The sequence below is a fragment of the Heterodontus francisci genome, chromosome 25 (genome assembly GCF_036365525.1).
Source record: "Heterodontus francisci isolate sHetFra1 chromosome 25, sHetFra1.hap1, whole genome shotgun sequence".
Classification (NCBI taxonomy): domain Eukaryota; kingdom Metazoa; phylum Chordata; class Chondrichthyes; order Heterodontiformes; family Heterodontidae; genus Heterodontus; species Heterodontus francisci.
In genome coordinates, this window is record NC_090395.1 from 72,020,473 (window position 1) to 72,038,510 (window position 18,038).

The 18,038-nt window shown below is 45.2% G+C and overlaps 1 protein-coding gene across 1 annotated transcript in view; it reads right to left on the reverse strand.

The window, feature by feature from the left end:
• Window positions 1-14,498: 14,498 nt before the first annotated feature.
• The window catches only part of LOC137384041 (uncharacterized), a 38,786-nt gene continuing 35,246 nt past the window's right edge, over window positions 14,499-18,038 (reverse strand). Inside the window, exon 6 of the mRNA XM_068057604.1 lies at window positions 14,499-15,723. Within this exon, the coding sequence (XP_067913705.1) occupies window positions 15,496-15,723 (228 nt within the window). The 3' untranslated portion in view covers window positions 14,499-15,495. The remainder of the gene's footprint in view (window positions 15,724-18,038) is intronic.

The following is an 18,038-nucleotide window of genomic DNA, read 5'->3' on the forward strand; positions in this document are numbered from 1 at the left end:
ACATCCCATGAATGAATAAAAAAAATAAAATAAAATCGTGGCTGATCTGATTGTAGCCTTAACTCCACTTTCCTGCCTGCCCCCCCATAACCCTTGACTCCCTTGTAGATCAGAAATCCATCTAACTCAGCCTTGAATATATTCAATGACTCAGCCACCACTGCTCTCTGGGGAAAAGAATTCCAAAGATTAACGACCCTCTGAGAGAAGAAGTTCCTCCTCATCTCCATCTTAAATGGGAGACCCCTTTTTCTGAAACTGTGTCCCCAGTACTAGATTCCCTCACAAAGGGAATCATCCTCTCATCATCTACCCTGTCAAGCTCCCTCAAAATATTATATGTTTCAATAAGATCACCTCATTCTTCGAAACTCCAATGGGTATAGGTCCAACCTGCTCAACCTTTCCTCATAAGACAAACCCTTTATCCCAGGAATCAACCTAGGGAACCTTCGCTGAACTGCCTCCAATGCACTGTTGATCTTCTTGAACGAAGGCCTCAAGATAAGGACTGAAATGAGGAGAAATTTCTTCACACAAAGGGTTGTGAATCTTTGGAATTCTCTCAGAGAGCTGTGGATGCTCAGTCATTGAATATATTCAAGACTGAAATTGAAAGATTTTGGGGAACTAAAGGAAGGAAGAGATATGGAGATAGAGTGGGAGTTGATGTAAAGGATCAGCCATGATCTTATTGAGTGGTGGAGGAGGCTCGAGGGACCGAATGGCCTACTCCTTCTCCTATTGCTTATGTTCTTATCTTCAGAACACCCTCGTGGAATTGAAATTAAGATTCATTGCACTGTTACCACCCCTTATTGTGTTCCAGGGCTTAGAAATTGGGGAATTCCTTCCTCTCCTAAATCTGCCAATTTTAAAACCCAACCATAGCACCAACCTAAATGTTAAAGAAGATAACCCTCATATTCTGTAGTACAGAGTTCCCCTGATTGGTTTCCAGTGGGCATCTTGTGTTTGCATGTAGGATGAAGAAGGAATGGAGCTTTTCTCTGATTCTCTCCACTCATTAAATGTAGAATTAAACAGAAACAGGCCATTCGGCCCAGCAGGTCTGTGCTGGTGTTTATGCATCACACAAATCCCCTCCTGCCCTACTTCATCTAACCCTATCTGCATATCCTTCTAGGATAATTATCATTCTAAGCTCAGAGTTGGTTGTAGTTTTGTGGGTAGCATTCTCGCCTTTGCTTCTAGTAGTTCTGGGTTCACGCTCTCACTTCAGGGCGTCAGCACAAAAATCAAGGCTGACAACTCCAGTGCAGTATGGAGGGAGTGCTGCACTGCCGGAGGTGTTGTCTTTTGGACAAGAACTCCTCTGTCCCCCTCAGGTGGGTGTAAAAGTTCCCATGGGCTATTTTGAAGAGCAGCAGGGGAGTTAACCCCCTAATATTCCTATTTTCGAGTTGGGACCACTCCTTGAAAGTACTTTATTGGCTGTAAAGCACTTTGAGATGTTCAGTGGTCATGAAAGGAGCTATATAAATGCAAATCTTTCTTTTTCTTTTCAGGGATGTCTTTGAGACTTTCAGACTCAAGTATTCCAACACTTTCCCGAACTCATGGCACTCTGACACAGAGGCAGGAGTTCTACCCAATAAGCCACAGCTCCCATTGTCTTTTCTACACTCCCGAGTTTGTCTCAGTGAACGTTGAGGTCACTTCATGGTCTTGACTGTGAGAAATTTCAGCTCAGGACTCGGTTGCTTGTAATGGTTGTGCAAGAGGCACCGTATTTCCCCTTCAGCTGATTATTTCCACTTTGTCTCCCTGGCTGTTTTATCTGCAAGGCGTAGCTTCAGAGGGCAACTCCGAGTGAGCAAAAACAGAGCCTGCTGCCATCTACAGAGATTGCACCTATCTCGCTCATTGTTAAATTGTTTATGTCATCAAAACTCCACTGATAGCAGTTAAAGGGGAAATGCTGTCTTTGGCCCAAAAGTCTCATGTACACGTACTAACTTTTCGCAATCTCTGTGTCCTATTTGAATCTGAGCTGAGTCTCCAACTTTATATTCCCTCCGTCACCAAGACTGCTGACTTCCACCTGTCTAATAATGCCGGGCTCCACCACTGCCTCACCCCATTTGTTGAAACCTCAACCATGCTTTTGTCACTTGTAGACTTGACTATTCCAAAGCTCTCCTGGCCAGCCTCCCTCCAAAACTATTGAACTCACACCAAGACCTGTTCACCCATCACCCCTGTGCTCGCTGGCCTATATTGACCCCGTTCCAGTAACATCTCAAATTTAAAATTGTCATCCTTGTTTTCAAATCCCTTTATGGCCTCACCCATCCCCAAACCTGCAACTTCCTCTCACCCTACTAACTCCAAGACCTCCACATTCCTCCAAATCCGACCTCTTGAGCATCCCCTGATCTCCATCGCTCCAGCATTGGCGGCCATGCTTCCAGCTGCCTAGGTCCTAAGCTCTGGAATTCCCTCCCTAAACATCTCCACCTTTTCTTCTTTCAGACGCAAATTAAACCTAGCTCTTTGATCAAGCTTTTGGTCACCTGTCCTAATATTCCCTTTGACTCGGTGTCAGGTTCTGCCTGGAAATGCTCCTGTGAAGCACCTTGAGATGTCTTAATACTTAAAAATTCTATATAAATGCAGGTTGTTGTTACTGTAATGCACATTCGGCAAAAAGGTGCAGCTCATATGTACTTCAGTGTCAGCTCCAGTACATGCAATTAACTCAGGTTGGATGGGAACCATTTGCACATATCCGGTACTGTCCAGCTTATGTGTGTCTCAGAGTCACCCGCAGTATGTGCTGAGTACACAATCCCTCCAATCCTCTCCCACTTCCATCCCATCGCTAATCTCTCACAGGTCTTTCAAGCCCATTATCATCATCCAGGTTTATTCTCTCCTCTCCCGCAGTTTCCTGCTCAGATTTATTCAGTGTGGATTCCACTCTCCATCCATCCTCCTGATGGGACAGAACCCCTGATCAAAGTCACCAACAACAGACCCTGTGATTGTGGCCAGGCTGCTTTAACCCTCGACCAGAGAGGATGAGAGAAATCAAGTGGCATTTGAAGAGAAAACAGAAAACAGCATTTCACAGCCAACAAGTTAATTATGATTTGTCTTCATTATTCTGTAGTCAAATACTGACATCAATTCACACAGAGGAAGATCCCACACACAAGAGTGATTAGTTAATTGGATTTTGGTGGCACTGGTTAAGTGAGGAATGTTGGCCAAGACACCAGGCAAATTCTTCTGCTCCCTTTTGAATAGCACCATGGGATCTTTTACTCATATGTGAACAGGCAAACTTGGCTCAGTGTCTCATGTGAAAGACAGCTCCTGCAACAGTGCAGCACTCTCTTGCTACTGCCCCAATGACAGTGCAGCACTCCCTCAGTATTGCCCCTCCGCCAGGGCAGTGCTCTTTCACTACTGACCCTCTAACAGTGCAGCCCTCCCTCTGTACTGCCCCAAAGACAGTGCAGCACTCCCTCAGTACTGACCCTGTGACAGTGCAGCACCCCCTCAGTACTGACCCTCTGACAATGCAGCGCTCCCTCAATACTGACCCTTTTGACAGTGCAGCATACCCTCAGTACTGACCCTCCAACAGTGCAGCACTCCCTCACTACTGACCCTCCAACAGTGCAGCACTCCCTCAGTACTGACCCTCCAACAGTGCAGCACTCCCTCAGTACTGACCCTCCAACAGTGCAGCGCTCCCTCACTACTGACCCTTTGACAGTGCAGCATTCCCTCAGTACTGACCCACCGACAGTGCAGAGCTCCCTCAGTACTAATCCAGAACTGCCAGCCTAGTATATGTTCTGAAGCCCCTGGAGTGGAACTTGAATCCATGCCCTGCAGTCTCAGAGGTGAGAGTTATACAGACGGAGCCACACTGACAAACAATGACCAAAGCTGCAAACATATCGTAGCCCCAACACTGGCATTGCTCTTACAGACGTCAGGTTCTGTTTAGCAATAAGTATTTTTTGGCCGGGTAGGGGTCCTTTAAGAAGTAGTCAATGGTGTTTTGAGTCTCTGAACAACCTATCACGTTGCAGTGTGATAGGGGAAAAGGATCGCTGATGTCAAACCCCTGCTTTGGTTTCTTAAAGGCACACAGGCAACAGGAAGAGAGATAATGGAGCAGACTCATTGCTGACCTCGGCTCAGCTCTTTTGTAAAATTAAAGAACGATTCTGCTTTTTGTGTACTTTTGCGGAAAATTTTTTGTCATTCTCTTCTGCAGCAAGTTCCTCCTTCCATCATCTGTCTCTCCTCTCCCGAAGACGTTGAAACCTCATTGGGTGTGGGTTCCTCAAGCGCAGCTCATCCTCCTGTATCTTGGCCCTATCGGCTGTATTTCATGTGTGTGCATGGGTACTATTCTACCCGTGTGACATCACATACCTACGCTGGTCCAACACCCTGGAATATGTGTTTCCCAGTGGGAGTTACTGGGTAGGACTCGGGAGACTGAACTCCGGCTGATATTTTGATCAAAAGGCTAATGAAACAAAGGGTGAAATTTCTGCTTCAGTTACACAAAGCTTTAATCAGACCTCACTGTGAGTTCTGGGCACCACACCTCAGGAGGGAGATATTGGCCTTGGAGGGGGTGCAGTGCAGAGTCACCAGGGCTGAAAGGGTTAAATTATGAAGGCTAGCTCTTCCTAGCTTTTGACCAATTTCAGATTGGGGTCCGCAGCAGTCAGTACGCCCCTGGTTTAGTGCCTGCAAGGAGCCCAATGCTGGTTTCAGGTGGGCATACCAGATGCCTTAATGCCGATCCAATTTTGCATTTGGCACATTTCTGGGGAAAATACAACACGGAACATTGCACCTGAAATTGGTAGGTTTTGTTCATGTTTCACATGCGGAAAACCGGAGCAATGTAGACCAAATCCCACCACTTGGAGCCGTATAGAGATTTAAAGGCAGAAATTGAGACCATTCAGCTCCTCGAGCTTGTTCCCCCATTCAGTCAGATTGTGGTTGATCTGTACCTGAGCCTTTTAGACTCAGAACACAGAAACTGGGCTGCATCATGTAGCCCAATCTCTGACCTGCATTCACACCTACTGGGCACCATCAATGGAGCCTTGCAATTTGTTTGGGTTTGTTAATGCTGGTTTGCAGCAGTTCTGTGCTGTGAACTGAAAGAATGAAAAGTTTTGCATTGCGTTCTTACAATCAATAAAGTACTTTTGAAGTATAGTCACTGTTGTATTGTAGGAATGGTGTGAGTTGTGGAATCGATATTGGCCAGGACATCAGGGAAAATTCCTCTGCTCTTCTTCAAAATAGTGCGTGGGATCTTTTACGTCGACCTGAGAGGACATATTGGGCCTCGGTGTAAAGTCTCATCTGAAAGACAATACCTCCAACAGTGCAGAACTTCCTCAGTACTGCACGGGGTTGTCAACCTGGATTATGTGGTCAAGTCTCCAGAGTGGTACATGCAACCACAATTAGCTGAGTCAACAACAACTTGCATTTATATAGCACTTTTAATGCAGTAAAACATCCCAAGGTGCTTTACTGGTGCATCACCAGACAAACTTTGACCCTGAGCCACATAAGGAGATATTAGGGCAGGTGACCAAAAGCTTGGTCAAAGAGGTAGGTATAAAGGAGTGTCTTAAAGAAGGAGAGAGATGGAGATGCAGAGAGATTTAGGGAGGGATGTCTTAGCAGGTTGTCTTATGAGGAAAGGTTGGACAGTCTGGGCTTGTTTTCACTGGAGTTTAGAAGAGTGAGGGGAGACTTGATTGATGTTTATAAGATCCTGTACAGTCTTGACAAGGTGGATGTGGAAAGGATGTTTCCTCTTGTGGATGAGTCCAGAACTAGGGGGCACTGTTTTAAAATTAGGGATCGCCCTTTTAGGACAGAGACGAGGAAAACATTTTTCTCTCAGAGGGTTGTGCGACTTTGGAACTTTCTGCCTCAGAAGGTGGTGGAGGCGGGGTCATTGAATATTCTTAAGGCAGGAGTAGATAGACTCTTGTTAGGCAAAGGAATCAAAGGTTATCGGGGAGTCGATGGGAGTGTGGAATTCGAGAGTCAACAGATCAGCCATGATCTTATTGAATGGCGGAGCAGGCTCGAGGGGCCAAATGGCCTACTTCTGCTCCTAATTCGTACGTACACATGAGCTTAGTGTCTCAGCAACTGAAGGTACGGCCACAAATGGTGGAGCGATTAAAATCGGGAATGCGCAAAAGGCCAGAATTGGAGGAGCTCAGATATATTAGAGATGGAAGAGGTTACACAGATAGGGAAGGGTGAGACCATGGAGAAATTTGAAAACAAAAGATGAGAATTTTTAAATCAAGGCACTGCTTAATGAGCGAGCACAGGGGTGACCGGGACTTGGTGTGAGTTAGGACATGGACAGCAGAAATTTGGATGAGCTGAAGATTATGGAGTGTTCCTAGGCAAGAGTATTACCCACTGAGACACAGCTGAAACAACTGAGTATATATTATATATTCTTTGGAGATTAATGCCTGTAATGGAATATGAGAGAAAAATAACCTTTCTTTTTGATAGATAACAAATCTACCTAGCTCGTTGGAAACATGTTCAACAGACCCCAGTCTAATCTGGGAATGGGTGTGACATAATGGGACAAAAGAGTGGCGAGTCGAAGAGACATGGCTGTTGGCAGGAAAAAAGACAGAAGTGCCAGGAGAGAGCCAACTGTGTAACAGCCCCGACAACCAATTTTATCTGCAGTGCCTGTGGAAGAGTCTGTCACTCTAGAATTGGCCTTTATAGCCACTCCAGGCGCTGCTCCACAAACCACTGAACACCTCTAGGCGCTTACCCATTGTCTCTCGAGACAAGGAGGCCAAAGAAAAAAAAAGAAAATGGGACTCAAGACAGGGAAATGGAATCAGCTGTGCAATGGGGAGAAATGCTGCCATCTGTTGGTGACCTCTCAAGCTGTATCACTGCATAGTTCCAACTTTTCTTGAAAGGCATTTTAGTAATGGCACCTTCTCATTGCAGCTGCACCTGAGAATTGAAGAAACAAAAAGGCAAGTTGCGGCAAAGGGAGGGAATCATCAATACTTTAGATGGGGACTGTGATTTATTCCAATTGTTAAACCATCTGCTCGATAAACCTCACAGGTTAGAAGGTCCCAATTCAACAAATATGATACCTTACATTTCTATTGTATTTGTAACATAGTTAAACATTCCCAGGTGCTATATAGAAGATGTTATCAGATTAAAATTTGACAACAAGACACATAAGGAGTTACTTAGGCAGATGATCACCAGTTTGGTTAAAGAGGCAGGTTTTAAGGAGTGTCTGACAGAAGAAGAGAGAGTTAGAGAGGGAGAAGTTTACAAAGGAAATTCTAGAGCTTAGGGTGCAGGCAGCTAAAGGCATGGCTACCAATCGTGGAGCGATTAAAATCAGGGATGTGCTAGAGATCAGAATTAGAGGGGCGCAGAGATGTCGGAGGGATGTAGGTCTGGAGGAGGTTACAGAGATACAGAGGGCCTAAGTTATGGAGTCTTTTGAAAATAAGGATGAGAAGTTTAAAATCCAGGCGTTGCCAGACTGGGAGACAACTTAGGTCAGCAAGCACGGTGGTGATGGGTGAACTGGTCTTTGATGATGTTACAGAGGTAGAAATAGGCAGTGATGATGATGCTACCTTGCAGCCAATGGAGTAAGCTTTTGGAATTACAGTCACTATTGTAATGTAGGAAATATGGTAGTCAAGCTGCACACAGCAAGATTCCACAAAAGATAATGTGATAATGACCAGATAGTCTGTTTTTAGATTTTATTTGCGAGATAAATATTGGCCTCCAGGACACTATTAAGAACAAACTGCTCTTCTTCACAATAGTGTCATCGAATCTCTTTCACCCACCTAAGAGAGGAGCCAGGTTCTTGGTTCAATATTTCATGTGTTATGACAGACCTGTACCCAACAGTACTATACCAAAGCATTATAGAGTGACAGATTGCACTGTACTCCAGTGTTATACAGTGACAGATGCCACCTCAGACAGTGCAGCACTCCTCCCGCATGCAGGAATGTGTCACGAATTTCAGGAGATCCCCAGGAGTGTGTCAGTATTTTTAGGGGATCATTGGAAGTGTGCCAGTATCTATAGGAGATCATTGGGAGCGTGCCAGTACAGTCCCCCATGTTATACAGTGACAGACATGTACTCACCTGTACTGTATCCCTGTGTTATCCAGGAACAGTCCTATTCTCACCTGTACTGTATTGATTGCCACTATGTCTTCACTTAATAGACTGAGGGGAAAATTGAACAATTAAGCAATCAGGAACAGGCTAAAACAACGAATCACATTTATTAATATACATAAAAAGAAGTGCCTGGTATACATTATTAGAACAGTACAAATACAGTCAGATTGGGAATTTCATGTGAAATACACACAGAGTTGTTTAGTTTGAACATCCTATCAGAAATCCAGCAAAAGCTGATGAAAATAAGCATTTTTCTCATGCCCTCAAATCTTTTTAAGCAATAAAATGTTGATGCAGATAAGATAAGGATGTAGAGCGGCCAAGGAAAAGTGGTATGAAGACCATTGCAAGGAAATAGCAGAACTGGAGAAAAGGTACAATATGAGAGCATTGCATGAGACAGTTAAAGCACTGGCAGACAAGAAGAAGGATGAGAGGTGACTTGATAGAGGGGTACAAGATGATGAGAGGCATAGATAGAGTGGATAGTCAGAGACTTTTTCCCAGGGTGGAAAGGGCTATCACCAGGGGGCATAATTTTAAGGTGATTGGAGGAAGGTTTTGGGGAGATGTCAGAGGTAGGTTCTTTACACAGAGAGTGGTGGGTGCGTGGAATGCACTGCCAGCGGTGGTAGTAGAAGCAGATACATTAGGGGCATTTAAGCGACTCTTGGATAGGTACATGGATGATAGTAGAATGAAGGGTAGGTAGGTAGTTTGATCTTAGAGTAGGTTAAAGGTTCGGCACAACATCGTGGGCTGAAGGGCCTGTACTGTGCTGTACTGTTCTATGTTATATGTTCTATGTTCTAAGAAAAGAATAACCACAAATAATGACTGTATAAGGAGCAAGGAAGGTGAATGTCTCCTCGAAAAAGAAAGAGTAGAGAAATGATGGGTGGAGTACATCAGTGAGCTGTATGGCAATGAAGACAGAGGTGAATTGGTCCCAGAGAGAAGGACCAGAGATAATAGAGGCAGAGTGAGTGCAGCGATCAAACAGATGAAAGCAAAGAAAGGACCTGGAATCGATGAGATACCAACAGAATGCCTGAAAGCCCTGATTGATGTTAGCATTGGGAAACTGACTGACCTCTGCAACAAAATTTACAGAACAGAATTCATCCTGTGGATCTTATGCAGTCAGTGTTCATTAAGCTCCCAAAGAAACCAAACGCCTGAGAGTGTTCAGAGCACAGGACACTAAGCCTCATGAGACATGTGGTGAAAATGACTGTAAGAACCATTTTGGAAAGAAATGACCAATCTATAGAAGCAGAGATAGATGATAATGAATCAGGATTCAGGCCAAAGAAAGGAACAAGAGCAAGCATCTTTAACTTGAGAGTAATCATTGAAAGATACGGAGAAGTGCAAAAACCTGTGTCTGTATGCTTTGTAGAGTATGAGAAGGCATTTCATAGAGTCTATAGTCTACCATCAAAAAATAATGGAGTGCTTAAACAAACTAGAAATTGACAGAAATGATAAAAGAATAATTCAGATTCTATATTGAAAACAATCAGCGGTGATAGCGGCTTGTCAGACAGATTCCCAATCAAAAGGGGAATGCGCCAGGGATGTGTTATGTTCCCAAAACTGTTCAACCTGTACACTGAAGCTATCTTCAGAGACAATGAACATCTACCGGGTTGCAGTATTGGTGGGTTGAACATTAACAACTTGAGATACACTGGTGACACTGCACTGATTGCAGAGTCAGAAGAGGCACTACAGGAAATTATAAACAAAGTGAATGTAAGAAATGTGAACCATGGATTAAGAATGAATGTGAAGAAAACAAGGACAATGGTGATGAGCAGGGACTTAACCCCAGAAGTGAAAATTGAAGTAAATGGACAAGTCCTAGAACATGTGAAAAGGATTTCATACTTTGGGCAGCTTGTCACAGACGATGGGAGATGTGATTCTGAGATCTGAAGGAGAATTGGGATAGCCAAGATCAGCTTTGTCAGAATGAAGGACTTGTTAACATCAAAGAAACTGAACCTGTATCTTCGGAAATGAATGCTGAGGTATTACATTTTGCCATCTATGTTATATGCCTCAGAACGAATGGACAAACGTGTTAACAGCACAAATTCTCATATCATTTCCCTGAGCGTAGATTACAAAATTGGGAATTCCCCATGGAATTCCCATGAACATCTTCACTGGTTTAGTACCTCAGCAGATACAGCTGGCAAACAACAGTTCAGAAATATTCCCCCCCCCCCGCAAACTCAAAATGATCTAAAATGCACAAAATAATTCAAAATGCAAAAAGGTGTCTAAGCAGCTATTTTAGACTAAACCGAATCCATCCCTCTCCCTGGTAACAGTCTGAGATTAAGCCAGTCTGTTTACAACCTCAGTGTCACATTTGACTCAGAGTTGAGCTTCGTACCTCATATTCGTGCCATCACCAAGACCACCTATTTCCACCTCCGTAACATTGCCCAACTTCACCCATCTCAGCTCATCTGCTGCTGAAACCCTCATTCATGCCTTTGTTACCTCTAGACTTGACTATTCCAATGCACTCCTGGCTGGTCTTCCACATTCTACTCTCCATAAACTTGAAGTCGCCCAAACCCCTGCTGCACTTGTCTTAACTTGCACCAAGTCCTGTTCCCCTATCATCCCTGTGCTCGCTGACCTACATTGGCTCCCAGTCAAGCAATATCTTGATGTTAAAATTCAAACGCTTCCATGCATGGCCTCACCTCTCTTTATCTTTGTAATCTCCTCCAGCCCCACAACCCCCCAAGATATCTGCGCTCCTCAAATTCTGGCCTCTTGTGGATCCCCAATTTTAATCGCTCCACCATTGGTGGCTGCACCATCAGTTGCCTGGACCCTAAGCTCTGGAATTCCCTCGCTAAACCTCTCCACCTCTCTTTCCTCCTTTAAGACACTCCTTAAAACCTACCTCTTTGACCAAGCTTTTGGTCATCTGGCTTAATATCTCCTTTTGTGGCTCTCTGTCATACTTTATTTTATAATGCTCCTGTGAAGCACCTTGTGACATTTCATTATATTAAGGGCACTATATAAATATAAGTTATTCTGTTTGTTGTTGAGGCAGCAGCATTCATCTTAGATTTGAGTTATGACATTTCCACAACAGGGGAAAATTAATAACTGGGATATTAATGGCGACACTACCCTGTAAGCTAGCCTCGGAGTATTGGATTTCTCAAGGATGTGAAGTTGCATGTGTCCCATTTCTCTTATCTTTGCCTTCCTCCAGGTGGAGAAGGTAAAGGCTATGCTTTTGGTCTCCAGTGTTCCTGTTATTCTTGAGCCAGTGATTATGACCTTCTCTGAAAGGTCAGCTATGGCTCAGTTGGTAGCACTCAGAGATCATGGGTTCAAGTCCCAACCCAGAGTCTTGAGCCAAAATATTCAGGTGGACACTGCTGGTGCAGAGCTGAGAGAGTGCTGCACTGTTGGAGGTGCCATCTTTCAGATGCAACGTTAAACTGATGCCCCATCTGCCCTCTTAGGTGGGTGTAAAAGATCCCATGATGCGTGTAAAAAATTGCCCCTAGTGTAGGTAGGTGGTAGGAGAATTGAGGGAAGGTGGGGATGTGAGGGGGAAAATGGGATTAATGTAGGATTAGTATAAATGGGTGGTTGATGGTCGGCACGGACTCGGTGGGCCGAAGGAACTGTTTCGGTGCTGTATCTCTTGATGACTCTATGACTGTTTTGAAGAAGAGCAGGTGAGTTCTCCCCAATGTCCTGACTGATATTTATCCCTCAGCTAACATCACGAAAGCACACATGATCAGGTCATTTACATCATTGCTGTTTATGGGAGCTTGCTGTGCTTAAATTGGCTGCTACGTTTCTTACATGCTAACAGTAACTACACTTGAAAAGTTCTTCATGGGCTGTAAAGTGCTTTGGAACATCCTGAAGTTGTGAAAGGTGCTATATAAATGCAAGGCTTTGTTTCTTTGTATGGCTTATCTGATATTGAGAGCTAATTTTGGGGTTAACTGCAGGTCAGAATGAGAAATCCCCTTCATGGCACAATAGTGCAGAGACCAGTTAATACTGCTCCTCGGGTAGACCTCAATAAGGATATATTGGCCTTGGAGTGGGTGCAACACATTCACCAGAATGATACTGGAACTGAAAGAGTTAAATGATGACAGATTGTATAGACGAGGCTTGTTTTCCCCTGAAGATAGAAAATTAATGGATTTGATTGGGTATATAGAGAGAAACTATTTCCTCCGGTGGGGGACTCCTACAAATTTTTTCTCTTCAGATAATTATCGAATTCTCTTTTGAAGGCCTCGATTGAATCTGCCGTCACCACACTCTCAGACAGTGCATTCCAGATCCTAAACACTCACTGAACCTGCCTCCACCACACTCTCAGACAGTGCATTCCAGATCCTAAACACTCACTGAACCTGCCTCCACCACACTCTCAGACAGTCCATTCCAGATGCTAAACACTCACTGAACCTGCCGTCACCACACTCTCAGGCAGTGCATTCCAGATCCTAAACACTCACTGAACCTGCCTCCACCACACTCTCAGGCAGTGCATTCCAGATCCTAAACACTCACTGAACCTGCCTCCACCGCACTCTCAGACAGTCCATTCCAGATGCTAAACACTCACTGAACCTGCCTCCACCACACTCTCAGACAGTGCATTCCAGATCCTAAACACTCACTGAACCTGCCTCCACCGCACTCTCAGACAGTCCATTCCAGATGCTAAACACTCACTGAACCTGCCTCCACCACACTCTCAGACAGTGCATTCCAGATCCTAAACACTCACTGAACCTGCCTCCACCACACTCTCAGACAGTGCATTCCAGATCCTAAACACTCACTGAACCTGCCTCCACCACACTCTCAGACAGTCCATTCCAGATGCTAACCACTCACTGAACCTGCCTCCACCGCACTCTCAGGCAGTGCATTCCAGATCCTAAACACTCACTGAACCTGCCTCCACCACACTCTCAGACAGTGCATTCCAGATCCTAAACACTCACTGAACCTGCCTCCACCACACTCTCAGACAGTGCATTCCAGATCCTAAACACTCACTGAACCTGCCTCCACCGCACTCTCAGACAGTGCATTCCAGATCCTAAACACTCACTGAACCTGCCTCCACCACACTCTCAGACAGTGCATTCCAGATCCTAAACACTCACTGAACCTGCCTCCACCACACTCTCAGACAGTGCATTCCAGATCCTAAACACTCACTGAACCTGCCTCCACCACACTCTCAGACAGTCCATTCCAGATGCTAACCACTCACTGAACCTGCCTCCACCGCACTCTCAGGCAGTGCATTCCAGATCCTAAACACTCACTGAACCTGCCTCCACCACACTCTCAGACAGTGCATTCCAGATCCTAAACACTCACTGAACCTGCCTCCACCACACTCTCAGACAGTCCATTCCAGATGCTAAACACTCACTGAACCTGCCTCCACCACACTCTCAGGCAGTGCATTCCAGATCCTAAACACTCACTGAACCTGCCTCCACCGCACTCTCAGGCAGTGCATTCCAGATCCTAAACACTCACTGAACCTGCCTCCACCACACTCTCAGACAGTGCATTCCAGATCCTAAACACTCACTGAACCTGCCTCCACCACACTCTCAGACAGTCCATTCCAGATGCTAAACACTCACTGAACCTGCCTCCACCACACTCTCAGGCAGTGCATTCCAGATCCTAAACACTCACTGAACCTGCCTCCACCGCACTCTCAGGCAGTGCATTCCAGATCCTAAACACTCACTGAACCTGCCTCCACCACACTCTCAGGCAGTGCATTCCAGATCCTAAACACTCACTGAACCTGCCTCCACCACACTCTCAGACAGTGCGTTCCAGATCCTAAACACTCACTGAACCTGCCTCCACCACACTCTCAGACAGTGCATTCCAGATCCTAAACACTCACTGAACCTGCCTCCACCACACTCTCAGGCAGTGCATTCCAGATCCTAAACACTCACTGAACCTGCCTCCACCACACTCTCAGACAGTGCATTCCAGATCCTAAACACTCACTGAACCTGCCTCCACCGCACTCTCAGGCAGTGCATTCCAGATCCTAAACACTCACTGAACCTGCCTCCACCACACTCTCAGGCAGTGCATTCCAGATCCTAAACACTCACTGAACCTGCCTCCACCACACTCTCAGGCAGTGCATTCCAGATCCTAAACACTCACTGAACCTGCCTCCACCACACTCTCAGGCAGTGCATTCCAGATCCTAAACACTCACTGAACCTGCCTCCACCACACTCTCAGGCAGTGCATTCCAGATCCTAAACACTCACTGAACCTGCCTCCACCACACTCTCAGACAGTGCGTTCCAGATCCTAAACACTCACTGAACCTGCCTCCACCACACTCTCAGGCAGCGCATTCCAGATCCCAACCACTTGCAGCATGAAAAAAGCTTGTCGTCGTGTCGCTGTTGCTTCTTTTGGTGTCTTCTGGTTCTCAATCCTTCCGCCAACAGGAACAGATTCTCCCTCTCTACTCTGTCCAGGCCCCTCATGACTTGCATCGTAGGTGTCAGAGATGGTTCATTGCAAGACCCGACCAGTCTAAACTAAATTTAGGGGTCTGAAATGAGAGGAGGAGCCTCATTACAGTATTGGAAAAAAGACAAATTGATTCAGCAGTGGCCTCAGCAGATGGGTCTCTGCCCTACTAGATTAGTTATTATGACACCCATTTTATCTCATAAAGTAGGTGCAACATTCTCGAATTTGGACCACAGTATTTTCACAAACATAGGAATAAGGTTGCCAACGGTTGAGGATAGGTCTAGAGTCTTAAGGAATTAAAGATTAATCTCCAGCACACTGCTACAGGCAAAACCCCAGGAGAAAAATCATAGAGAGCAATAAAAAAGATGTAATTTGCACATTCTTTGAACACTTTCATTTTTTTAGTTATAAAAATATTGGCGGTAAGGCAATAAAGGCTGTTTAGCTGACAATCCAGAATCATCCAATCGGGTAATGAGGAGTTTGTTCGCCTTCCAATTGGATGTGGGAAGGCGGGGTGCTGCGAGAATGGACGTGTTGGCCAACCAATGGCGTGAGTGCAGGGGCGGGTCATGAGATGAAACCTCCAGAACTACATCCAATCAGAGTTGGCAACCCTATCGTCGGAAAGACACAAATCTTTTTTGCCCTAGCTCAGAGTCACTGATTAAATTTGATTTGCTTTAGGAACGATGCTGGCATATTCGACTGCCAGTGCTGGTGGCTGGATAGAAGTACGTCCATTCATGGCCTTGAACTCCACTGTGCTGTAAACCACATCGGTAGGTTTTTCTTCATTTGTAATGGGACTTTCCAGACTGGAGCATGTGGGCACCAGTCCAGAAGGTTTTGCGATGTTAGCGTAGACAAAACTATTGTCTGATTTTGCAGAGTCCTGTAGCAGGATCAGAGAGGAGTAGTTTTATCAAACTGGAAGGGTAAAGAACAAAAGTAGCAACATCTATGTGGAGATAAATCTCGAGCAATTACCACCCTCATCTGGAGTTTCAGCCACGGGCATTTCTACATTACCGTTAACATGATAAAACATTCCAAGGAGGGACAGGAAGATAGAAATGGGCACTGAGCTGAAGGAGGAGATATGAGGAGGAATCAGCAAAAGCTTGGTCAAAGATCTGGACTTTAAGGAGAGCCTTAAGGAAGAGATACATTAGGAAACAAATAACAGGGGATTTCTCCCCGGTGTCCTGGCCAATCATTATCCCTCAACCAACATCACTAAAAACAGATTACCCGGTCAGTATCACATTGCTATTTGTGGGAGCTTGTGTGCTAATTGGCTGCTGCATTTCCTACATTACAACAGTAACTACACTTCAATAGCACTTTAGGATGACCTGTGGTCGCAAAAGGTGCTATATAAATGAAAGTTCTTCAAGTATGAACAACATTTTGCTTAAATGGAGGGTGTCCAACCTGCAAATCAAATGCCTCCCATTTCTCAATTTTCTCTGGCTTCAGGATGCTTGGCTTCTAACCGATACCACACCCCTACGATGCCAGCAATGCTGCTCTCCCTCTTCGAGAGAGGAGCAGCCTTAAGAACCCCCACTACTCCCTTGCAGCTTGACTCTGCTAAGGGAGAGGGGAGGTACTGGGAGTGAGAGGGATAACTCTGGGCGAAAGTTGAATACTTCTGGTTAATAACACTTCAAATCACCTCTGCTCAGTTAACTCGTCGGACTGAAAGACAAATAGGGTAACGAAGGTGACAGTCTCGGTAAGAACATAAGAAATAGGAGCAGGAGTAGGCCATTCGGCCCCTCAAGCCTGCTCCACCATTTAATAAGATCATGACTGCTCTGTTTGGGCCCGCAATTCCACTTTCCTGCCTGCCACCATAACTCTTGACTCAAAAATCTGTCCAACACAGCCTTGAATATATTCAATGCTCCAGTCTCCACTGCTGTCTGGGGTACAGAATTCCAAAGATTAACAACCCTCTGAGAAAACAAATTCCTCCGTCTTAAATGGGAGACCCGGTATTCTCAAACTGTGCCCCTAGTTCGATTCCCCCACGAGGGGAAACTTCCTCTCAGCATCTACCCTGTCAAGCCCCTTCAGAATCTTATATGTTTCAATAAGATCACCTCTCATTCTTCTAAAATCCAATGAGTAAAGGCCCAACCTGCTGAACCTTTCCTCATAAGACAAACCCCTCAACCCAGGGATAAACCAGGTAATTACAAGCCAGTGAGTCTAACAGCAGTCGTAGGTAAAATATTGGAAAAGGTTCTGAGGGACAGGATTAATCTCCACTTGGAGAGGCAGGGATTAATCAGGGATAGTCAGCATGGCTTTGTCAGGGGGCGATCATGTCTAACAAATTTGATTGAATTTTGAGGAGGTGACTAGGTGCGCAGATAAGGGTAAAGCAGTTGATGTAGTCTAGATGGACTTCAGTAAGGCTTTTGATAAGGTCCCGCATGGGAGATTGGTCAAGAAGGTAAGAGCCCGTGGGATACAGGGCAATTTGGCAAATTGGATCCAAAATTGGCTTAGTGCCAGGAGGCAGAGGGGGATGGTCAAGGGTTGTTTTTGCGATTGGAAGCCTGTGACCAGTGGTGTACTGCGGGGATCGGTGCTGGGACCCTTGCTGATTGTAGTATACATTAATGATTTAGATGTGAATATAGGAGGTATGATCAGTATGTTCGCAGATGACAAAAAAATTGGTGGTATTGTAAATAGTGAGGAGGAAAGCCTTAGATTACAGGACAATATAGATGGGCTGGTAAGATGGGCAGAGCAGTGGCAAATGGAATTTAATCCTGAGAAGTGTGAGGTGATGCATTTTGGGAGGACTAACAAGGCAAGGGAATATACAATGGGTGGTAGGACTCTAGGAAGTACAGATGGTCAGAGGGATCTTGGTGTACTTGTCCATAGATCACTGAAGGCAGCAGCACAGGTAGATAAGGTGATTAGGAAGGCATATGGGATACTTGCCTTTATCAGCCAAGGCATAGAATATAAGAGCAGGGAGGTTATGATGGAGCTGTATAAAATGCTAGTTAGGCCACAGCTGGAGTACTATGTACAGTTCTGGTCGCCACACTATAGGAAGGATGTGATTGTACTGGAGAGGGTGCAGAGGAGATTCACCAGGATGTTGCCTGGGCTGGAGCATTTCAGCTATGAAGAGAGACTTTATAGGCTAGGGTTGTTTTCCTTAGAGCAGAGAAGGCT